We start from the raw sequence: 25,820 nt of genomic DNA on the forward strand, positions 1-25,820 counted from the left end.
AATTTTTTATTCTGTTGTTCCTTCGTTCCCTCTCTCTTTCTGTTTTTGCATCTTCCTTCATGTCTTTCTTGTCGTTCTTTCTGTGGTTCCTTGTCGTTCTTTCTTTCTTTCTATCCTTATGTGGTTCTTTGTCGTTCTTTCTTTCTTTCTTTGTGTGGTTCTTTGTCGTTCTTTCTTTCTTTCTTTCTTTCTTTGTGTGGTTCTTTGTCGTTCCTTCGTTCCTTCTCTTTCTGTTTGTGCATCTTTCTTCTAGTCTTTTCATCTTTCTTCATGTCTTTCTTTGTGTTTCCTTCTGTCTTTCTTTCTTTCTGTTGTTCCTTCGTTCTTTCTGTTTTTGCATCTTTCTTCGGGTCTGTCTTTCGTTCTTTCTTTCTGTTGATCTTTGTCGTTCTTTCTGTCTTTCTGTATTTCTCTCTCTTATTGTTTCTTTTCGTTCTTTCTTTTGTTCTCTAGTTCTTGCTGTCTGTCATTCTTTGTCTTTCATTCTTTCTGTCGCTCCTTCGTTATGTCTTTCTTCTTTTTTTGTCTTTCTTTCTTTCTTTCTTCTATCATCCCTAGAACTCCACAGATTACCTGAAATGATCAGGTTGTTTACTTTGTCGATAGTTTGAGCTGCTTGATAACAAGCAGGAAGCACATCAGAGATCAGATCACACAACAAAGAGCAGTTGGCCTCCCTCTATTTATTTATTACCTGTGTGTGTGTGTGTGTGTGTGTGTGTGTGTGTGTGTGTGTGTGTGTGTGTGTGTGTGTGTGTGTGTGTGAGTGTGTTTGGATGTTCACCTGACCCTACCTCTACATTCACACATCCATGTGCCTTGGAGCTCATTTCACACATATGTGTCTCTACGTGGGCGTCTGGATGTGCTTGTGTGCGTGTCCTTATGCTGTCACATCTGCTGTTACCAAGGAAACCCCGCGGGGAGGCGAAGAAGTGCCGAAAGGTGTACGGCATGGAGAAGAGAGACATGTGGTGCACAGCCTGTCGCTGGAAAAAAGCCTGCCAGAGATTCACCGACTAATCCAGACCCCACCTTCTACGAGTCCGTGATGAAATGAGCTCTTCCTCACTCGGAGCGACGGCTGGAGGTGGACTCTTCCACCGAGGGAGACGAAGGGAGGAAGAGGGGAGGATTTCTTCACGAACTGAGCTCTCAGTGCCGCTTCCTCCGGACCCAGCGGGGGGGTTCGCCTTCTCTCTTTTCCCCGTTTGCAAACACACAAAGAGAAAATAAAAATGCGGATAAAAACAAACAAAAAAAAGGACTTACTGCAGGTTGGGAGACTTTTTTTTTCTTCTCTAAAGCTGAAACTGAATAAGGAAAAACATCTAATCTGGAACAATCTGATTCATTGTTTTTGTTTTACCTTTTCCACTTTTCCACTTTTCACAGCCTCAACTCAAGGCAATGTTTAAGGACTACAGATAAGCTTTTCTTTTTTTGTCAGTATAATCTGTTCATTATAGGAGCATCATGTAGTTACTGTTTATGGGGTGAATCATGACTTTTAACACCAGATAACACTTCTGTAGCATATCCGCTTTTTTAACTGTTCCTCTTACAACCAACAGTTTTGAGTGTACTCTTAAATCTAACATCACCGTCTTCTGCAGCCTTCCCGGATACAGACTTTATTTTTATCGACATATTATTCATTATCTACTTCCTGTTCATTAAGCAAACTTCAGCAAAGCCAGCTAATCTTCTTGTAATATTTTGTAATTTTTTTTTTTGCAATGATGCACAGAAAACGCTCAAACACGAAAAGTGGTACAAAAAAAATGTTTCCCCCTTTTGACTTTCCAGATTATTTTTTTGAGAGATGTACACAATATATGAATTATCTCTTGAGAAACGCACCTTGAAGAAATAAGTCGTCTTTTAGAGTATCACTGAAGCCACAGCGTATGTCTGAGATATATCTATTCTTACACAGAGTTTATTTTCAGCAGTGATTTTGCTGAAGCAACTTGTAGTTGCACCGTGCAATCGGCAGGATTACAGCGTTTGATATTGTCTTGCTTTGTGGTTGTCGTTGATGTTAGGGTTGTTTTCTTTGACAGCTGACGTTCTTAAAGAGATTGTTTCCTACAATGAATGACAACTGCCCTTTGTATCTTTAACGTAGAGCCTGACGGATGTACATAGGTGAATAACGTAGAGATTGTAACCCAACGATCACTTCCTGTTTATAAATCAGGCATTTGAATCCATTTTTATTTTACAGTTTTAAATGGAGAAGTTACCCAACTCACTGCAGCATTTGTAGATAACTTCATAGGAACCAAGACTTTTATTTCCTGTGTTTTTATTAGATGTATTTTAATCCTTCAGAATGCTATCTCACTCTGGTAGAACATTTTGGAAAAAGAAAAATGAGAATCAAGTCTGAATTTAAAACTTTTACTTTTTTTTAGAAGTGGCCTGAAAAACCTTAATGTAAGAACTACGTTCCCAAGTTTTAGATGAAATATAAAATATAGGTGGTAGATTTTTAGATAGTTAGAAATAGTCATTTTTTCTTATAATTCCCTTTGACTTGTATTAAAAAGAAAAGCAATATTTCCCCACCGTTAAAAAATGTGAATCTTCCATTTTAAAGCCCGTTTTATTGCCTGTTGCATTTTAATGAATTATCCAAGATGAACAACAATGAAAGAAAAAAAATAAAAATAAAGCAGCTTGGATTTTTACTGCAAGACATATTTTTGCTGCATTAAAGGAACGTTCCTATAAAAACAGTTCAACAATTTAACTAATTATTCTTTGAAGGTCACCAGCCTAAAACTGTTCTCCTCCAGCGTTTGTAATTGTCTTAATAGTGATCTCTTATTGGGGATAATTATGATGAAAGTAAAATGGATAACTGCAAGTCAGTAGTCGTTTTTTACTCATTCATAAATTCCCTCTTTTGTAAAGTTGTTGTTAACTTGTTCTGATTTGACAAAAATGATATTTTCAAGATAATAACCTGCTTCCTCCTAAACAATAGACAAGTCCATTAATTTATTTATATCAAAACAAATCACAAAGTTCCCTCACAAACTGGTATTTATTCTGATCTGCCGACAGTAGATGTATATTAATGTAATTTGTCAGCAGCAGACTCAACTCTCTCAAGCGCTCCTGACACTGAAACGACCTGATCGCCATGGCGACGTGTGACAAACACGGGGCGCCATCCGTCCTCTCCTGTACGAGCAGGGCCGAGGTACAGTTACGACTTCAGACCTCCCGTCGCCATAGAAACACCTGTGCTTCAAACGCTGTCGGCACAAGGTCGCTGGTGCTGTGTACCACGGTTAAAGGAGACCGAGGCTTGAATTCAGACATATAAAACACATGTTAGCCGTTATAATAATTAATGATATCTCATTTCACATCACATTATTTGTGTGATCTGAAAAAATAAACGCCTGTAAATCGTTTATTTCCAGCCGCATCCCAGATAAGCTTCTTCCGGTCAGAAACTTCACAAAGTGCCAATGAAAAGAACATAAAAAGGAGAATAAAGGTTTACTGACCTGATGAAATTGCACTACGTTGCTCTGCGCAAAAAGACATGTTTTTATACATGGATGTTTTATATTCACAAATATTGAAGTGAAAGGACTTGTTGTTTTTTCTCAAAGAGGGTGGGAGGGATGTCGTCACTGCCTGATGGATTAAATGGGGTGTCAGGGATTAAGGGGTCCCCCATTACTAAAAAAAGAAGGTGATTTGACAGTTAATGTCTGGTCTCTCGTTGTCAGAGTGCTGAACACACTGGCTGTTGTCGAGGTGTGGTACTTATGTAGTCAGTCACTCTGCCTTTCCTTGGAGAAGTGCCAAGGACCTTGTCTCAGTGATGTGAAAACAACGGTCTCAGTCAGCCGCTACACATTAATGATAACAGATGCTTATACAATGCTTTATTGCCTGGTATTTTTTTTATTTTTCTTACAATATTCACACACTTTTTATCCATAACGCACGTCTTTGTGCTTCCTTTCTTATTTTACATTTTACTGAGCTAGAGGTAGAAACTGTGTAGATCCTGTTATTAGTGCTGGATACCACTTTTGATTTTAATCTTTGGTTTGCAACCCATCAGGTCTCTCTCCATCCGAGGCTCTTTAAGATTCCACCAGAAGGGTTAGAGGTCGATGCCTTTTGATGGATGTCAATGGGACCGATTGTGTCACTATTCCACCTCTTGAAATTCACCGTTGTCTGTCCCGTTCTCAGAGACGCCTTGAGGGAATTTTCTCCAAATTTGGCACAAACGTCCACTAGCACTCAAGGTTAAACTGATTACATTTTAGTGGTCAAAGGTCACCGTGACCTTAGTCATAACTAAAGAATTCACATGCTTAACTAGCAATGTGCACTCAGTAGAATGCAAATATCTGCCAGGTGTGTCTGAATCAACCACTGCTGTATTGGTGATTAAATTAATACAACCCACAATTGGCTAACCCCACCCGTCTAGACACTAATGGACTCTAATGTGTAGTAAAACAAACATCAGTTACTCTCAAAAACAAGCAGTGACGTACGCAGGCAATGGTCTCGAAGTTGTTGTATAAGACGTTTTCAAACAATCTGACCTCGAAGTGGTGACGATGTACTCAGTAGTGTGTGTTCAAGTAGCTCTGTTAGCTGTTTCCCCGCTGCTGGGGGATCGGCGATGCACTCAGCTGTGTTTATTCCTAGCGGCCCAAAACAGTATAAAAAGATAATAAAATCTGTTTTGAGAAAGTGTGAGTCACCACAAAACACGGGAGGTCCTTTTGCACGCATCCATAACCTGCAGCCCAAAATATATAATGCAGATTTCTGCAAGAATATGAGAAAGATAAGCCGTGGACAGACACAGAGATGCACACTCACTCACTCTTTTAATTAATTAACTTCAAAGGCGTCATTACGTATGTTTTTTTTAGATTCGGGACAGACTGAGATTTCAAGTTGCACTAAATTGTTCACCGTGACGATCCAGACTCGGGTGGAATCAGTAAGAGCTTGGCTCATGGCCAGAGAGAACTGTGGGTACAAAGATGCTTTTTATGGACTTTATGGATGAATTCAAATTTCACCTTTTAAGATGAGAGATGGAGATTGACTGTTAACGGGTTTGCAGTGGAGAGTTGATGGCGAGCAGACACACGAGAGGCGCAGTGACGATATGGATGGAATTTTGCAGTTTCAGGGCTTTCTTGTAAATATGCAACATAAAGAGAACCGTGAGGCGCTTCTTTTTTTTCATATATTGTTGTTTTCTCTTGTTGTTATCTTGTTATATGATTTTATTTTTTTTACAGCATAGTTGCTCAGAATATTTTCTTTCATTTTTTCATTTTTTTCAAAGTCGATTGAGAAGCTATATTGAACATAACACGTAAAAAAAGATTAAATGTACATTGTAGCTTAAAGGCAAAGGGGAGAAAAACAAAAATCTGTTGAATGTAAAACCTTCAAAAACACGTTTTTCTTTTTTGTTGTTATATTTCTTTGTCTAGTTTTCTGCCTGTAGCGTTTTTCTATCCAAATCTTTTTAACCCCTTCACATCTGTCGCCACACTGCTAATTCATATCAAATAATGCAACCATGCAGTATTGCTTTATTATCTTACTTTGTGCAATGAGATGCTTTATAATTGTGACATCACACTGTTTGTCTTTTTGTCTTTCTCCCCGCCAAAACAATTGTCATTTCTCGTCGTGGATTGTTGTTTGTGGTTGTGACGTTAAGTTGTTGTTAGGCAGGATAATTCTTTCGAGCTTTTTTAAGACGTTAACCGTGTGGGAATCTTTATCCTGCCCTGCACATTCCAACCGACAGCACGCTTTTTTGTCCGTTTCTTTTTCTAGCGTCTTCCACTTGTTTCCTAACAGACTTATCCTCCTCGTCTCCTGTCCTCTCCAGCTTTACTGTGGTCCCACCCAAGCCTTTACCCAGTTTATTAAGCTAAACTAAAAACCCTTGAAATGTGCATTAAAAACAAAAACATAAAAAAGCCTTTCATTTTTATTTCCACGTGTTTTAAAATAATTTACGTGCTGCTTTCTTTTGAATGTTATTTGTCAGTTTTTTGTGTGCAAACCAGCAGCAGCAGCAGCAGCAAAGCCAATAGATCTCCTTTTTCCAAATCAAATGTAATGTAATGCATTGCAACGGCAGCTCCACTCAGTTCTCTGCTTCGTCTGCTGTGCTCTCATTGTTGTCTGTCCTGGCTTTTTTTCCTCCTGTTGTGTTTTTACTGAGCCTTAAAACTGGCTGGTGCGAAAACTGACTCCTGCTTGTTTTTCCTCACTGATTGATTGATTGATTGGTTGATTGATTGATTGATTGTCTGGTTGAATTTGAGGTTGTTTTGCATGTCTAGAATCTCTATTTTTTTCTTGTTCTTATTGTTGTTTTTTTTGTTAGGAGATACAACACTGAAGGGTTTTATGTGTTCGATTTCACCTTTCAGTAACCGATAACCCGAGGCTGATGTGGTTTGTTTTCCTCCTGAAAAAAAAAAGCTCACTGCAGCCAGACAAACACACTTTTTTTATTTTTTTTTGAGGGTAAACGTGACGTCAGCCTCAGGTCTTCACTGGCAAGGCAAGATTTCTCCCGTGTGTGTGGTGTGTGTGTGTGTGTGTATGTGTGATGGATCAGCCTCTGGTCTTCATCAGCAGTCCCACGCACGGTGGAGGAAGCACTTTCTGAGGAGTGGTTCACTCAAGGAGTATTTGTGTGAATGTCAAGCCTTACGACTAGCGCTTGAAAAGATGGATGAACCTGTATGATGCTGATAATGTGATCTATGTGATGTAATGTGACGGAAAGAAAATAAACCTGAATGGAAGAAGTCTGCTGTCGGGTAAATATTTTATGTGTGGATAAATAACGGATGTTTGTAATCTTCTAAATAAGGAAATATAAAATCAATAGACAGGATTAACTCCTCTGTGTCTTCCCTCTTTGACTTGTCCATTCTGCCCTCTAGTGGACAGCAGTGGTAACGACAACACCAGCTCCACAGGAAGAAAGAAAACTAAACAAAGAAAAAGCACAGCACACAGGTGTTTCACTTCTTTACAGCAGCAATTTCAAAATTTATTGAGACTGATTGGTTTTTGCAAATAAAAGTCAAGCTAATTCTTCCACTAAACATGAAGTTAGAAAGAGGCTTGGACGGCCGCTGGGCCAGCCCCAACATCAAAAAACAGGAGGCTCATGGTTGGCTGTAAAAATGTTTTGTGATCAGTACTATCAACCGAAAAAAAAAAAAAAGAAAAAGAAATCTGCACAAGAGCACTTAAATCTGCCCGAAAAACAAAACAGGTGTAAAAACAGGACAGTTTTTTTTTTTTGATTATTTAACACATTTTTGTTACAAACACAGGTTTATGATAATCATCAATATAAAGTCAGTATCATATTGAACAATATTCCCAATGAAAATAAACAAACCTCAAGCTTCAAGTGCGACCTTTTTACAAATCAAAGACCCTCCGAAACTTGAGAGAAAATAAATAATATATAATAGTAATATAAATTCATATATATGAAGGTATACACACATCACTCTTAGTAGAAGAACAAAATCTAAAGTAAAAAGCGCCAAATTTGAAATATAGTATAATATAGATATACCCATATCTATGGCTTCATGATTTGCACGTGTGAATCAAGCTATACAGGCTAAATGAGGATTGCGATTTGTACACGTCTAAGAATACCCATAATCATCTGCAGCAGAGCAAACAGTTCCAGTTTTGCATCGTGTGGAATGAGACGGTTGTGTGCAGATGCCGAAGACGTCGCTTTGGTATGACAAGATGAGCACAGGCATGCAGTTAAGACCACAGAATCAGGGCACGAAAGGTCGTCGACACACGGCGGGAAGGAGAATCTATAGTCGCCCCATCATGATTTGTCTCTTTGAAAGTCCCCCCCCCCCACGAAAACATATTTTTTTGCACTGATCGTCTTAGTAATCTCTATCCGTCCAACACACACACACACACACACACACACTCACAAGCACGCAGGGTGAAATGTCATTGAGGCACATATTTGAGGGGTTGATGGCGGACATTTTTTTTGTTTTTCCTGAAGTACAACCCAGTATGAGGAAGAAGACGTACAGTACGGGTCGCGAGAAGAAGGGCGCAGGGCCCGGGGGGGAGGGGAGGGAGGTGGGGGAGGGGAAGGGGGAGTCACACATACAATCCAGATGTCTCTCAGTGGTCCACATCTGCACCACAGGACAGAGATTTGTCACCGATCACGGGCTCCTTCCACACCCACCATTGACATTCATTTAAAAAATCCCATTTTCTTTCTCCTTTTTTTTTTTTTTTGTCTTACTACCCAAAAACGTTTTGATAAACTGGTCGAACGAAAAACACAATAAATAAAAAACGGCTAAAATAAAGACAGTTGCCAGACGTGAAGAAAGCATCACAAATCAGATTCTCAGTGGAGGTTGATGGGAAGTGCAGTCCATGGCAACAAAATGTTTCCCAGAGAAACTACTGCAGCTCTCACTTTCCCTTTTTCTTTTTTTTTTTTGATTCAAGCCAGTGAAACACTGGCAGACAGAAACGCAGCATGTTGTCTGCATGCTGCGTTTCTTCATGATTGTGTGTCGTGCACGAGGAGTGAGACAGTAGAAACTAAAAAAAACTCAATCTGGTTAGTTTTAAGATGCAATCTTCAAAAGCTAGCCGGTCCTTTTCACACAGCCCTTCTTCATATACACAATAATACCATAACATGTGCACTTTTTTCAAAACTGTGACAAATAGTGACAGGTTTCAAAATAAAATTAAATAAAAAAACAACCAAAACAACAAAACCACGACAATAAAATCCCCAAAAAGCTCCTGCACACACGAACTGTGAAACGAAAGCACTTCATGTATACAAAGGTACTAGATTGTTTTTGGTTCGATAATTAATCAATTAGTGTACATAAGTGATGCAAAAAAGCGTGTGCTGAATATATGTTTCAATCAATATCTAACAGAGAAGTTTGACGGTGAATTTTTTCGGTAAAAAAAGCAAATACGACAGAAAGAGCGTAAACTGGCACGATAAAAGGTCGATAAAAGCCTTATGGCTTGCTGTCCACAACAAGGCAAAGTATAAAAGCTTTTTTTTCTTATACAAGATATAAAATATCAAAAAAAAAGAAAAAACACACAATAAAGCTTAGCATCCAGCACTTAATAATAATTAATAATAGTAACATCAACAACAGTAATCATTGTTCTCATAATCATAATAATAATAAGACATGTTATCTGCCTCACTTGAATTGTCAATAACGTCGCCGAAAACATGGAAATAATCTTAAGAAATCAATATAGACTCTTTTATAACATTCTTGCATACAAACACACACACACAACCACACACACACAAAGAGAGAGAGAGAGAGAGAGAGAGAGAGAGAGGCTTCTCCAAAAAATCCGGAAATCCACACAAAGGTTTTTTTTCAATAAATAGCCGTTTAACAAAACAAATTATATCACACACTCTTTACGTAATATCAAACTCCAAAAAATGTCAAGCACAATTTAGATCCTCTTCTTTAAAACTCACGAAAAAAAGCCGGATAAAATATATATATCATCAAAGGAAAGATAAACCAGTGGAAAAGAGGCTGCATATTCTGTACTGAGGAAAAGACTGGAATTACATGACTGAAAAACAAAAAAGAAACCAAAAAAAAAAAAAATAACAACAACAAAGGCAGCTCCTCCTTCAGTGTCTTATCATCACAACCTCAACTGTGAGAGGAACTGAACCCGGAGACGGCGAGAGAGAGAGAGAGAGAGAGAGAGAGAGAGGCAGAAAGAGTTAATAGTGTCGGTCATGTGGCTCCATTGTTGATTCTCCAAACAAGGAAGCAGAAAAATACACTCTCTCTGTCTCACACACACTCCCCCCCCTTTTTAAAATTCTAAAAATCCTATGTACATCCGTCAAAATCTCCGGTATTCGTTTTGGAATGGACTGATAGAAACCGCGTGGGGAAACTTAAGCGAAGAAAAAAGTGTTAAGGACCCCACTGAAAAAAAAAAAAAAAAAAAAGGGCAAATGCTAATATATAAACAGCAAATCTGCACAAAGATTCAGTGATTTTTTTTAATTTTATATATATATATATATATATCGTGATAACAGTCAAGAGGACATATGGAGTATATGTCCTTAAAGGTAGGTGCGGTCACCGAGTTGTGTAGGTACGTAAAGATTGGATCAGAAAAATGTAAACCACGGGTTCAGGGCGTTTTGTAGGAGTCAGTTGTCATTAAAGTGCAAGTCTGTGGCAGTAGGACTCTGCATCCACGATGTGCCGCCGGGCTGCCGGCTCCTCCGACACACGACGCTTTGCAATAGATTCAGACTCTCCCTCTTCTACTCGGAGAGAGAGACACTTTTCCACCAGAAACCCTCCCCCCTGGCTTTATTCCCCCCCCCTCACACCGTCAGTGATCCTTGGTTTCCATGGTGATTGTGATGGCAAACACACAAAGTTGCAGTCTAGCGTTGGCCGTGTCCTTGGCAGCGTCCTCGTTGATTCCTGTTGTGACAGAGTAGAAAACTACAGGACTCCGGCCTGAAACCCTCAAGAAACGAAAAAAGAAAAAACACCCAAAAAAATAAAACCACTGCATCAGAAGTAAAAGGAGGTAAGCAGAAAAAAGCTTCGCACTCCAGCCTTCTCTTGACCACTTTTCTTCTTCTTCTTCTACCGACGTCGAGAATAGCCGAAGTGTGTGTGTGTGTGTGTGTGTGTGTGTGTGTGTGTGTGTGTGCATTGTAGATCATTGTCGCGCCTCACCCCACGGCGTTTCCGTTCAAAGGAAAGGCCCGTCCACGGTGGGACGAACGGGTAAAGAGAGCAGAGAGGAATCCGCCCCGAGAGATCGATCGCAAGAGATCTTCAGAGATTTTTGGTCGACGAGCCGCTGTGACGTTGAGTCCGGCGGATTCTAGGAGATCCAGGTGAAGTCCTTCTCGCTCCCGTTCTGCTGCTCCCCCTCGGGCGCCGAGGAGTCGCTCTCCTCCTTCTCATTGTCCATCGCGCCGTGCGTCTCCGCCGCCATCCCCGAGTCCTTCCACTTGCCTCCTTCCTCCTCGCCTTCGCCCATCATCTCGCCGTCCGCCTCCGCCATCATCTCCTCCTCGCCGTCGCCGTCGCACTCCGCCTGGTCGTCGTGGAAACGGTCGCCCGGGTACAGCTCCTCCTCCGGGGAGATGTCCCCCCCGACCTCCCCGTTGTGGTCCAGCAGCGCCGCCATGCCTCGGCCAGAGCAGTCGGCGCAGACGCCGTGGCGCCGCGAGCCGTGTTTGATTCCCACGCTGGCTGCCGACATGAAGACCCGGCTGCACACTTTACACACGTACTTCTTGTCTTTGCTGTGGACCTGTTGAACAGAAAAACACCATTTCAATTATCTTTATTTACACTTTGTTACATGTGATTTACTGCCCCCTACTGGTGATCGCAGAGCTGCGCCAGAGACTGTTCAGAAAGGAGCCTGAGAGTCGGTTTCCTGTTTATGTGTCACATCGGTATCACCTCGGCTTTACCTTTACGAGGTTTAATTTACTCCAATGAGACTGTATATAAAAAAGTAGTGATGTAACCATTGCTATGTGGACTGCTGTTTCAAAAACCCTTGGATTTACCGGTATCGGTGCTTTAGACGTTTCTTACCTAAATGCACTAAATGGGTTTAGTTTTGACCGATAATATCAATGTATGCGCTTAAAACAAACCAATTACTTGTTCCTTTTAAGAAACCTGTCTTATTTTTTATTCTTTGTTTATTTACTATTGCTCTCTAATAATAAAGAAATAGTATCATTTATACGATAACTCGATGGATGGATGGAATAATGGGAAGAGTACTTGGCCCTACTTTATTCTAGTAATTTCTCCGTCTCTGAAACTAACTCTTGCGATTACCGGCGACTAACTTTGGCAAACAAATTTCCATAATGCTAATTATGACAGTTAGCTGCGTAAATATCTAATGTTAGCAAAACAAAATAGAAATACATCGTCCATCGACACGACGTTCAATAACTCTTCCAAACAAGGTGGGGGGGGATGGGCGGGGCGATGCATACAAACGTCGTGACAGGAAGTGTCTACCGTTTCAAACCATTGTTATAATAACACCATCTCTGGCTGCACTCACCAGTGTGTGCCTCTTCATGTGCTCCCTCCTGGTGAACTTCTTGCCACAGATCTCACAGGGGTAGGGCCTCTCTCCGGTGTGGGAGCGCATGTGCCTCTTGAGGATACACTGGTGCATAGCGGAGAAGCTGCAGTAGGGGCACTTGAACTTTTTACGGATCACCGTGAAGTCGTTCACTGTAGGGGACAGAAGGAGTGAGAGAAAGAAGATTAGTGCTGAATGAAGCTCTTTTAAATAAACCGAGACGTCACTTTTCAGTTATTACATTTAATTAGCGGCGTGGTCTGAGAAATGTACCATGAATTCCCATGGCCACCCCAATCCCAGTCAAAGCTACAGTTGCCCTGGCAACAGCTCTTCCTCCATACTAAAGCAATAAAGGCAAAGAGATACTATAAACACACACACACACACACACACACACACACACACACACATACATAACACAACACAACAGTCAGTCTGCCTTAGTTGCTCTAGAGGGTCTCTGCTATGGAAAGCAAAACACAGACAGAAAGACAAACACAGACGATGACAAGGAGGCTGAGGGAAATAAAATCACACACAAACACAAAGGGAGGCCTCAGCAAAGAAAATTAAAACCTAACACTAATGTTAATATCTGGTCAGTCTTGTGTAGAAGGTCTCGTAAGTCAATTATCTCCAGACTTAAATTGGTAGTTAAGCCAGGTGAAGGACATCCAAGTCAACAGTGTGTGTGTGTGTGTGTGTGTGTGTGTGTGTGTGTGTGTGTGTGTGTGTGTGTGTGTGTGTATACATCTATCTTTGTGAGAACACTGATTTACATGTTTCAATCCCTCGCCCCTAAACCTCCCCTTGACCTTAAAACTAAGTCTTAAATCTCCAACAGACTGTTGAAAAAGTGAGGTCAAGCCGAAACATCCTCACTCTGTTGGACAAAACATTGACTTCCATTCACTTCCTAGAGATTTACACTACCCATAGCTGCTTCTTCTTACCCAACCATAACCATCACATCTAAATCCTTAACTCCAACCTAAACCTTATTCTAACCAGAACCCTAAAACCACATCTGAATCCCCAAAAAGGCCTTTGAAGAAGATGTGGTTACAAGAAAACACACACACAAACAGTCACATTTCCATGACTTAAGAGGACGCAACATTGACTTCCATTACTTTTCTGAAGAAAAACCTGTTTCGGTTCTCAGTATGTAGCAAGAACAAGAAAACACATCCAAACAATTTCATTTCCATTACTTTTAGGACATAACATTGACTTTCATTCATTTCCAGGAGAGTTACCCTAATCCTAACCGCTACCAAAATTCCTTACTTTTCAAATATGTCCTCACTATGTCGTTAAAAACTTGTTAGGTCCTCACTATGTAACAAGTACAAGAACAAACATACACGAACATACCCGTTTCCATAATTTTTCTTCTAACTTGAACCTTTAATCCAAGTCTGAACCCTCAATCAACCCAAAATGTCCTCTATCTGTCATAAAAAATAAAAAAAATTTGCTCCTCACTATGTAGAAATAACATAAAAAAACACACACACAGATACAGTTGCGTTTCCATGGCTTTAAAGGACATAACATTGACTTACATTAATTTCCTGGTGACTCACCATAACTTTAAACCCAAACGTCCCTCTAAACTGTAATGTTTTCCGTTATGGGGACCTGCATTTCCCCACAATGTCAGTAATACAGAAATGTGTGTGTGGTAGAAAACTTTACAGTGGAGGCGTACGGTGTGTGTGGCCGTGAGAGATCAGGACTGGATTTACGAGTACACAATCACAACACGACGGCTGTAGATAGAGGAGAGGGATCAAACACACAGCTCGGGGGTTATAAGCTTTTAAGTGATACAACATAATTACCTCCTTCTGCAAAGCGACCTCTGCTCTGATTAAACACTCGACAGCACGAAAAAACATGTAAGCACACATCAACTGCACAATTAAGATTCACATTTTATTCCAGTTTTTGTTTTTAATAGAGCGGCAAAATAATGTGATTGTGTGGATGATGTGAAAGACGCAGATACAAGATAAAAAAAACTAGAGAAGTTTTTCCATCACAGTTTAATTACAGCATAAAAACTACAAGCAGGATGTCATTTTGTATAGAAAAGTACATATCTGTTTACAGTACATGGGTTTTTGATATTTCAAGGAGAAAATTAAATAGTCTAGACTTAAATAAACACAATTCCAACAAAAAAAAACCGCTACAGTATTCACAGCACTTTCTTCTGCTGACTTTTCTGAACTTCTGTTTCCACATAATGGGCGACCTGAGAGATGGGATTTTGGCATTTGGGAGTTCCTCTTGTGGACGTATATACAGAACGTTCCCAATAGACACCAGTTCTGCTTTTACACAAACACATAGAAAGTAGAGTTCTATGTGTTGCAGCGTCCGTGGATTATTAGAGGGATTCCTTCCTTTGGGTTTAGTACTCATAGTATGGGTGTATACACAGTAAACCTTTATAACTGGACTGTATCGCGAACATATCTGGGTTTATATTTGCAGGTCTGCTGTAAACTCGACCACGTTTTGGCAGAACTCGGTGTGAATTTACATTAGCGACGATTTTGACGCCAGTGTTCGCATTGATTCTAATATCCTGCAGCTCTGCAAAAAAACCTCCACCTACTCTTCACCATCTCCTTTTTTCCTCTCCTTCCATCCCCCCACCCAACCACACCATTATCTATATCTATCTCATCTGGTTTAAGGGGCATCTGCCCCTCGGTCCCCACGTCCTCTTCAGATGAAGAGGTCAGGGGTTAAGAAGGGCCGGAGCCGTGAAGGACCAATTACTGTCCAGCTCCAGCAACTAGAAGGCTCGTAGATCTGGGACGGAGGGGAGAAAAAATGACACCACCCAACCCCCATCTGAGCTGCCACTGGTCTTTTGTTTTAGAGGGCTTTGTCTCGTTCAGCACATCCCCTCCATCTGCACTGATCTGACAGCACCGAGGGTAATCATGGGTTACTTTTAGTTTGAAGAAAAAGTAACCACCATTTTTTTCTTTTTTATATATAATAAATTACCTTTGTTTTTATTATTTTATTATTTATTAATTTTATTTTCAAATGTATTTATTTTATTTTTTATTTGTTTTAATTAATATAATTATAATTTTATAAATAATATATATAATTATTTCAATGTATTCTTTTAATTTCAATTTAAAAGAAAAGTAACCAAAGTTATTTAAACAGTAACAATAAATTATATATATATTTTATTTTCAAATGTATTTATTTATTTAATTTCAATTTAAATACAATTGTTAATAGTATTTTATTCTTTAAACTGTAACAACGTAAAACAAAGTAACTCTGACATGATTACGTGATCTCATATCATATATATACATTAAGTTTTCGGCAATTCTTTAAATATATTTGGAGATGAACTACCACTGTCCATTCTCTTGCTGCAGTTCTTCAAAGTTCCTGCAGGTGGTGTGGTTGTGTGTGCTGTGAGTCTCAGTAAAGCCTGATTGTCTCTTTGCGCCCTTAATGCAGGGGTGGTTACAAAGATAAAGATCTCTCTGCCTAAAAAGGAGAGAAGAGTTTAGTCAGACTGGTGACAGGCGACAGAGAGCCAGACAAGTGGTTAAGGTCGGCGAGGCAGACAGACAACACCCCCCACCTCGTCTCCCCACTCGGCACCGCAACAGAAACATATTGACCTGTTTTAATGTGTTCACTATTCACAAACTTATCTATAACTTTTAAAAACAATTCTACTCATTGTTGTTTAATAAGATCAGCTTTGCATAGCAGTTGTTCATTGTTGGCATGTAAGCTGTCAATTCATTTAAAAAAACTATATTTAACAAGTTGTAAAAAAGAGGTGTCCCTAAGTTCTTTAAATCACGTCGAAATATATTTTACATGATTTTAAGGGAATTCTTTCCGTCTCTGTGCATTATTTTTTGGCATGAACGTACAGCACACGAGGCTACGCTGCTAACCGATGGGGTTTTCAATTTTCCACATTGATGCTGAGATCATGATCGTCAACTTTCATCCCCTGAGATAGCCGCCAAAACGAATTGATAACCCCGCCCTGAGACATTTCCATCCCGGCTCCGCCTCCCAGCAGGGCCCCTGGCACCGGCCCCACCTGGCAGCACAGTTTGACGTGCGTCGCCAGGTTCTTCTGGGTGCTGAACGCCTTGGTGCAGGCCGGGCAGGTGTACCCTCTCTCTCTGGAGTGCACGGAGGACAGGTGCCTGTGCAGGTCCGTGCGGTCCCTGAAGTGCTTCAGACAGTACGCGCACTGCATCAGCTTCTTCTTGTAGTGGATGGTCTTCTCGTGGCGGTCCGCGTTGGACTTGAGGGTGAAGCTGGCGGGGCATTGGGAGCAGAGGTAGCGTGCCGGCGCCGGATCGGGTTCGGTCACTCCATGGTGGTAGAGGGACTGGTGGAAGTGGAGGGGTTGTGGTGGCGGCGGCTGAACGGGTCGACCGTGGTGGCCCTGTGCGCTCGGCCAGTCCAGCGACAGGGCCATCAGAGACAGGGTGTGGCAGTACTCGTGCTCCCTGAGGTGCTCCAGGCTGCTGAACAGCCGCTTGCACAGGGAGCAGGCGAACCCATGCGAGGGCCAGGCGCCGGGCTCTGGCAGGACTCTTGTCCCCGACCGGTCCTCTTCACCCCGCGCAACCAGCCCTTCTGTACCTCTGCCAGCCACGAGCACTGACGTAGTCATTGTGGAGCCACCGGCAAAGCTCCCGTCGCCCATCTGATCCCTCTCCACAGCAGATCGGTCACCTTCCAACGCTGAGATAGCGGGAAGAAAAGTGAGTGAAATAGATGAAAAAGCTACAAACTAAAGATCTTATTTGAAGTCATCCAGACGCTTCGATCTTAAAGCCGTACCTGTGTTGTACTCTTTCACGTCTTCTTTGTGTTTTACATCCTCCTGCAAACACAAAACATCCCGTTATGACGACACACACACGTCTGTACAGTGTGTATGGATTGTTGTCTGGGCATGCAGGAGGCAGGCAGGTGAGACAAGCTGTGAAGAAGAACCTTTTTTTTTTTGGTTTTCACACATGAGACATGAAAACAGAAAAGTATATAAAAAAGAAAGAAACAGATAGAGAAACACAGAGACGGATCAGAATGATTTAAAGGACAAATTGTTAGAAATTAGAAAGCAAACACAAAAGAAAAGGTTGCTGACACGAGACACAGAGCGGACAGTCAGGTTGATCTACGGTATTAATAATATTATCTTCCTGATGCAGCAAGGTGCACCTCCTCTTTTCTTTCATCTACATCCCATCTCAGCTCCATCTACTTCGCGCTCCCTCACCCCACCCACCCATTTTTCCTCCTCCTCCTCCTCCTCCTCATCCACACTAAGAACAGAACACCATGCACTGGGCAAACAGATGGCTTGTCCGCAGAGATAGGGAGGCTTGTTGGGAGGCAGGTCCACTGAAATCAAATGCTGCTCCTAAAACTCTCTCTCACACACACACACACACACACACACACACACACACACACACACACACACACACACACACACACACACACACTCCGACTGGCACAAAACTAACATCCACACATGCTCATACTGCCATGCTCACACACACGCCCACACTCACACACACACACACACACACACACACACACACACAGAACAAACAATTTCCTGGGCTGTGAGAGCAAACCTCTCATTGTCTACTTGTATTGATTGTACTCTACTCTCATCTCACTACCTCGCCGTCGTTTATCTGCCATCTCTGAGCAACACGCTGCCATTGTGACCAGATGCTGCTACAAACTACGTTAGCGCTAATGCTGAGCAAAGATTCCTTCTTTTTTTCTTTTTTTTTTTGAAGGTGAATTCAGGTCTGGCTATATTAAAATATTTTTTAAAAATACGTAAAAGGATTGATGGAAATCTGAAAGGAAGAGAGAAAGCAAACAAAGCATGTAAAGAAAGACGGACAAAAAGGAAAACAGCGTAGCAGGAAATGTGTTGGATTCCACACGGAGGGGGGTTTGAGCGACGACGAGTAAAAAGAAAGACTTTCCAAAGGTGAAAAGTAACCCCATTAACCCCTGCTCCTCCTCAATAAGACCCACGTCACCATCACTTTTTACTCTCCGTCGCCTCCACCCCTCCATCAGTGTGTTTGCAGAGGCTGCCCCCCCCACCAATGGGTGCTCATCTCCTCTCACTCTCACAAAAACTTTTATCTGAGCGGCACCCGGAGGGCAGCCTCTGACCTGGAGCTGAGCCAGGCTCTGTGCGCTTACCTCAGGCAAGGTGGAGGGCTCCGGGCCCCCGGGGGCCTCTTCCACATCCATGTCCGACCCTTCTGAGCGCAGCCGGGTCGCCCCAGCCTGCCACGGACCGGGGGCCTCCGGGGGCCGGGGCTCAGAGGGTGCAGCGGCGTGGGCGGAGTGGGAGGGTAGTGAGTTGATGAAGATGATGATGGCGGCGGAGGTTGTTGTTGTTGTGGTGATTGTGGAAGTTGAGGAGGAAGAAGAGGAGGAAGAAGAAGAGGAGGAGGAGGAGAGGAACCAGCCCCCTGTTTGTTATGAATAGTGGCCCCCGTGGCCCCTGGCCGGAGCGTGCTGCAGCAGTTGTTGGAGCGGAGCCCTGAGGAGCACAGGAAACGAGTCTCACCCACCCACTCACGTACAACTGCAAGTCTGCTAGCAGCTGGCCACCACAACACAGCGGGAGAGAGTGGGCAGGGGGGGGCACACAGAGGCTGCCAGTGCTGCGCTATCAAACACTACGGAGAGGGGGAGGAAGGAAAAAAAAACTCTGAAGTTTCACTTTCCACCAGCCGAGGGGAAAGGGTGAGGGCTTCTCTTCTCTCGTTCTCTCTCTCTCTCCGTTTTCCGTTCGTTCGCTCCTCTGCTCTCCTTCTCCTTCCACCCACATGCGTGCGCCGAGGATGGCAGCATGTGTGTGTGTGTGTGTGTGTGTGTGTGTGTGTGTGCATGTGCATGTGAGTAAAATGCATAATATAAGGAGAGAGGGCTTGAGGATCCTCTGTTGCGTGGAGGGAGATTGTTTTGGAGAGGAGCCATCTTGCAGCTCAAGTGAAGCGTCTCTGCACACGCAGGGTAAAGGACGACCGTATCGACCACGTAAGATGTTTACCGGCAACAAGTTGAGGCTCGCTGGATGAGGAATTTTAAAAATTTCTTACAGAGCCTTTAGCTTCTTATAACTATTCACACAGAAGCTTCTTTTTTTTTTTTCTCTTCCTGCTGCATTAATGTTAGCTCGTACTGAGAGAGCATCTCTTTTTTTCTTATAGCTCATATGAATCAAAGTTATTCTGGGTTGTGTATGCGAGTATGTGCAAGTGTAGGCCGTGTTTTTTTTTTTTTTTTTGTGTGTGTGTGTGGGGGGGTCTCCAGAGTTATGCGGCGGGTTAGCCATTCATCGCCCTCCTCTGCACACCGGACAGAATCACACAACCATGAGGCTCGACCGTGGACGGATTCCTGGAATGTGAAACTACCGCGCCCGACACTCCCCACTCCCACTTCACTGAGAACACACACAAATGCTTGACTCCCCATCTCCACTTCACTACCTCCCCCCTCCTCCCCCCGCTCCGGGCAGCGAAAGGGGGAGAAACAAACATTAAGAGGGAGGAAAGAGTAAGGAGATGATCTGCAGGTGAGAGGGAACAGCTCATTAACAACTTCTTAAGAAAAGGGACTATCACCGAACCAGTCCCGGTTCAATTCCAACGTAAAGAATTCCTGTATTTTTTTTTTTAATGCATTCTTCGTCTCACTGAGTTTAATATTGCAGTCGTGTCTGGCAAGCTGTAAAGAATACAAACAACAGCAGGCTGACTCACTGCACAGCAACACGAGTAAAAGAAATAGAGAGCTCGAAAAAATCCCATGAATGTGGAGTAACTGAATTACTTAAACACGGAGCGACGAACTTGACGAACTCAACCCTGCGTCCCCATCGGAGCGGGGTCAGGGCCTATTAGGACTGGTTAGGCTTTAGGGAGGCAATTACTGTAAGCCGACTGACCACTTTCCAATAGCTAATCAACTGAAACTCTGTAAGTCTGTTAGGAGAAGTTCTCCACGACAAAAACGCTTAATGACGCCCTGTTGGCAGTAACCTCTGGACACTTAAACTCTCCTTTTATTGTTGTAATTTGGATTCACAGATACAACACTGCAGCTGCCTTTACAAAGTACATACTAATGCATGCAGATTGCATTCAATTGGACGTACTACTTCACTTCACTCCTTGAACTTTGACCCTCTTGCTCAAATATATCCGCAGCGCAAAGGATTGTGGGTCAGAATAGCCACAAAAGCTTGCAAGCTTTCAAAATGCAACAACACAAAGTTTTCGGGCATACTGTATTCGGACATACTTAATATTTTTAGCAGATTAGTCGACCTTTAGAGGAGAATCTCACCACCAGATTGAAAGTTATAACTCTTCCATAGATATACATTTACTGTTCTTCCTTTCCTCTTGCATTTAAAAAAAAAAAGTAAGACAAAGGGAACGGTTTTGCTCAGTAGGATCCAAATATAAAATCTGTAACTTGCACCAGATTTATGATCATGAATAACAAAATCCTAAAAAGCGATGGAGACGGCCGAGGGAGTCAAATGTACGGAGTCAATTCTCAAAAGTAGACGGAGAGAGGAAAAAGTTCAATAATGGCGGTATGATCCCTGTAGTTAATTGGATGTTCTTTACTGCGCGGTACGCGGTGGCGGAGCGGACAGGTGCAAAAGGGGAGGGTCCAGAACAATCCATTGTCTGGCATTGATTGTCTGACGCACTAAAGGGGTAGCGGGACCAAATCCCCAATGATCCTAATTGGATTCAGGAGGCTGATTGACATGCAGACTGGTCTCAATGTCTTTAGACGTTCCTCACGCTATAGGAGGACGTAGAACCCTGACCCCATGCAGAACCAGGAAGGGAATAGTTTGAACTCCAAGACACTGAGTCTCACTTTTGGTCCGATTCTGGATTCATGAATCTTTAGGAGAAGCATTTTTTGATTAGAGAGAACAAGAGGAAGAGGGAGGGTGGGGGGGAAGAGGGAGACAGAAGGCCTTTTGCTGATATCTACTGGTCTCTCTTGAATTGGGCCAGGTGACCTTGCTCTACCTCCCTATCGGCCTGGATCAATACTTTCCCAGGATTTTTTAAAACCAACACACTTTGATGCTCCACGGCCGAAGTAAAAAAAAAAAAAAAGAAAAAGAGAGAGTGGGGGAAAAAGAGAGCAAGGAGGGAGGAACTGCAGGGAAGGAGGGGAGGGGAGGGAGAGTGTGAGGGATGAGTGTTAAGGAGGGGTGAAGGAGAAATGGATGGAGGGAGGTAGGGATGGATGGCGTGAGGGGGAGTACAGGAGGGGGAGGAAGAAAAAAAAAAGGACAGGAAGGATGTTAAGCAGGGGTGAAGGAGAACGGGAGGAGGAGGGGGAGGAGGGCTGAATGGAGGGAGGGAAGGAGGGAGCAGCGATCCGTCAAACCAGACTCATCCTCCGCCCAGTAATCTGAGGTACAGTGTTTGTTTATTTTCTGTCCTCATTTAGACAGGGGGGGAGGGAGGGGGAGGTTGCCGGCCTTCTCCCCAACTCCCTATTGTGTAGTGAATTCAAAATAGGGTTCGGCTAACCGAGAAACCGCCCTGAGGCTTCTCTGGTGACAAACCAAAACACGGCTATAAAACTCATTCAACATGCTTTCCTCTTTATGATGATTAACATTCTCTGAATTCTCCAGATCTGTTATTCATATATTTAAAAGAGTGAATCAAAAAGCCTTTCTTTTCTTCTTCTTCTTCTTCTCCTCTTCTATCTGTGCTGCGACTGCATTCTGATTCTTCCTCCGTGAGCCAACAGAAACATCTCAATCCCACACACTTAACACTGAACACAAAAAAGGGGGCGATGCGATGTGATGCACGAGCGCGCACACGCCACCGCGAGCGCGTGTGTCACGGTCCATTCATTCTCATGTGAGGGGGGGGGGGGCTGTTTTTTTTATCTTGTAGGTGAGTGGGGCTCAACTCAAAAGACATGACTCGACTCGGAGTTGTACCCTTCCTTTGCTTTTTCTTCTGCGCACAAAGACGGGCAGAACTCGGGACAAAAGATCCAATTACTGGCCAGTAAAAGCAAAGAGACACAAACACACACACACACACCACACACACAAATGTGCCCACGCGGACTCAAGCAAATATACACACACACCACGGAGATACACACATGTAGACAGTTTAACACCCTCACTGGAGGAAGGGAACGCAAAAAATATCTCTTAGCGTCCACAAATTGGTCACAAATAAGAGTGTTTATAAATCTAATATTGATGTGGTTAGAAAATGGTTTATTCTAAAGTAAGTTTGGGATTTGAGTGGAAGATCTTATCTGATATACATTTAAATAGGAGATAAAGATTGTTAAAGGCTTAACAAAGACACAAACTATTCACATTATAGTCTGAATACTTGTGCAAAATCAGAGAAAGAAGTTGAATTTCACGGTAAAAAATGTGTAAAGTTTACAGGTTTGATGTAATCTATTGGATCCCACATGACTTTTATGTTTCACTTATTTTGAAGGGTGCAATCTAAAGAAAACACCCCCTTATTTTGAAGATGCTTTAAGCAGGATGTAAAGGTTTGTAGAGCGACTTGTTTCATTGTCTTTTTGGTTCTGAAATATTGTAAACATCCGAACAGTTGCCTGAGTTATTCTGCTGCAGACCCACTGATGCGCACAAAGATTTTTTTATTCTCATGAAAAGCGAGAGAGCGATCCCAGCAAAATGTTCTCTCTCTCTCTCTCTCTCTCGCTGAGTCACCGCTGACTAGTCATCACCGACGCTGACACACAAAATCACACAAATTATCCAAAGACAGTGGGAAAATAAATACTCTGCAGAGGGAAAAGGACACTCATGTAAAAAAAGCCTGTGTGTTCTTTAAGGTCTCACAGGTGACCACATGAGCATGGACTCACCAGGTATAATGAGGAGTGTGTGTGTGTGTGTGTGTGTGTGTGTGTGTGTGTGTGTGTGTGTGTGTGTGTGTGTGTGTGTGTGTGTGTGTGTGTGTGTGTGACGTGCACGGTGTTGGAGTGTAAACAGGGACTTACAGGACAGGGAGTGTGCTCCTTTGGGCAGGTACTCGAACAGCAAGGGGTTATCATCTCCCATCATCTCAGCCCGCAGAGACAGCAGGCTGTTCTTGCTCATCAGCGCCGCCTTGAGATTGGCCACGGACGAGATGGTCCCGCCCCCTCCTCCTCCTCCTCCTCCTCCCCGGCCTCCTCCGATTCGCCGGGTCCCAGGTAGCTGGGCTCGGCGGCGAGGGCCTCCTCCTGTTTGAGGAAGAAGTCCAGGCGCTCGCCGCGGCTGTCTGAGCTGTTGGGTTCGGTCACGTCTGCACCTTGAAAAGAAAAAAAGGGATGACAGAAGATTGGTGAGGCTCTGCGTTTAAAAAACGAAAGTCGGTGGAAAGGGACAACGCCTCCAAACATTTCACACAGCATTGTTTTAACTTAATTAGAGGGATTACACGCTTCTTTACAGGCTGAAAATCCTGCCACTCTTGGATTTGTGAAACCCTTTCAAAAGGGGATAAAAAAACATGAATAGTTGTCACTTTTTTCAATTTTAAAGGGTTTCACCCGACAGCAATAACAGCTTGTGAGTACACACACACACAGAAGAAAAAAATAACAAATCCCCCACACACACACACACACACAGCATATTAAACCGATTCTTTCAAACCTCTCAGCCGAGTCATCGTTTACACCCAGTGTTTTTCGGTAGCGACTACCGAACGCGTCACCGCTCTGAATCATCTCTCTCTCTCCTCGACTCCCTAACACACCTCATCATCACCAGTCGACAAAAAACACAGGGAGATCACACAGAGACAGAGAGAGAGAGACGCTGAAGTAGTTTGTGTGTGTGTGTGTGTGTGTGTGTTTAGCCGTCAGAGTCGTTGAAAGCACGAGTGTGTGGAGAAGCTGTCAGCAGCAGACATGTCGCCGGTGGTTCCACTGCAGATCTACAAGACTGTCAGACCACACCGCCGCCGACAGCTCCGCTCGACGCGCAGACACGCAAAACACGCTGCTTCCTAATTGACATTTAACTGATGACAGGTTGCTCTCTCTCTCAAACAAAAAGACTAAAATACACATCACAGGCTTTACAGACTTTGAAAGTATAACCACCTAAAACACACAAAGACTTGTGAGTTTTGCGTGGATATGTGCAGGTTTATATATTCCTGGACAGAAGCCTTTCTGACGTTCTAATGTGTATCGTTCCACAAAGCCCCAATGCAGTGACAGCTGGAATTAAAGCCAAAGGGGAATAAACAAAGTGAGGACAAAAAAATGAAGCAATAAGGAGAGAGAAAGGAAGAAAATGGGGGAGTGGGGGAGAACATATAATAGCCCTATTGTCCATTTTAACTGTACAGTCAGGTAGAGTGCTAAGTGTTTCCTGTGCAGCCCCGAAGCTCATCTGCTGCAGGGGGGAGTCAAGGTGACAGAGACGGTAGTTTGCCTCCACGTCTGGAATACCGATGGGCATACAGCCTCTTCACAGCCTGCTGGGTCAATGTTGACCACTCTGTCTCTCTCTCTCTTTATATCTAACACACACACACACACACACTGTGTCAGTCATTTTTCATGCTCGGTATAGATAAATGATCTCAGATTAGATCACACACACACACACACACACACACTCATACTATGCATGCACGGTTGCACGCACATAGATCTGAAAGGTGTGGAGATACGGGGGAGATATATCGAGGACAGGAAGGAGATGTGGCGCGACAGATAAGAGTGACACACATACGAAGTAATCAGCGTCCGTTCAACATGAGAAGCAACTCACAGAGGAAGATATATATATATATATATATATATATATATATATCTATATATATATATATATATATAAAAATATGAAGATAAAGTAGGAGGAATGAAGAGAAAGAGGAAAAATGCAGGGGAGTGAAACAAGCGGGGGTGTCGAGCTGTGGAGGAAGATATTCACACACACACACACACACACGCTTGTATCCACGCATGCACAACCCCGCGAGCGCGCACACGCACACACAAAGTTAATTAAGGAGGGGGTGTAGGGGTTGGCGCAAAGGGGGCATGAGGTGCAGGAATTCATTAGAGCTCTGCCCCCTCCTTCAGTGGGCAGCCCGGCAGCCACAAGAGTCAATCAATAACATGGATCTGCTGTGGGCCAACAACAAAAACACACACACACACACACACACACACACACACACACACACACACACACACACACACACACACACACACACACACACACACACACACACACACGTATGGAGAAAGGAGAGGCAGACAAATGGGGAGGGAAAGAGAAAGAGAGAGAAAAGAGTGTCACCTCTGACCCCCCCACAACTCCCTCCTCTCATCTATTCCCCCCCCTCCCATCCCTGACCACTTTTTTTTCCCAGCATCCCCTTGGACACATGCATCCACAGATGGACCATGTCCGCCCTCCTCAACGGTCAAACAGTAACAACGCTTTGGCC

At 43.0% G+C, this 25,820-nt stretch overlaps 2 protein-coding genes across 2 annotated transcripts in view; one reads left to right on the forward strand and one right to left on the reverse strand.

Moving 5' to 3' along the window:
* Positions 1-6,845, forward strand: part of slc2a4rg (SLC2A4 regulator) — a 50,490-nt gene extending 43,645 nt beyond the window's left edge. Inside the window, exon 8 of the mRNA XM_054609421.1 lies at positions 912-6,845. Within this exon, the coding sequence (XP_054465396.1) occupies positions 912-1,023 (112 nt within the window). The 3' untranslated portion in view covers positions 1,024-6,845. The remainder of the gene's footprint in view (positions 1-911) is intronic.
* Positions 6,846-10,493: 3,648 nt separating this feature from the next.
* zbtb46 (zinc finger and BTB domain containing 46) overlaps positions 10,494-25,820 on the reverse strand; it is a 64,482-nt gene continuing 49,155 nt past the window's right edge. The window contains 4 exon segments of the mRNA XM_054609137.1: positions 10,494-11,421; positions 12,202-12,377; positions 23,365-23,521; positions 23,524-23,657. Of these exon segments, the coding sequence (XP_054465112.1) occupies positions 10,987-11,421; positions 12,202-12,377; positions 23,365-23,521; positions 23,524-23,657 (902 nt within the window). The 3' untranslated portion in view covers positions 10,494-10,986.

This window comes from Anoplopoma fimbria, chromosome 12 (genome assembly GCF_027596085.1).
Source record: "Anoplopoma fimbria isolate UVic2021 breed Golden Eagle Sablefish chromosome 12, Afim_UVic_2022, whole genome shotgun sequence".
NCBI lineage: Eukaryota > Metazoa > Chordata > Actinopteri > Perciformes > Anoplopomatidae > Anoplopoma > Anoplopoma fimbria.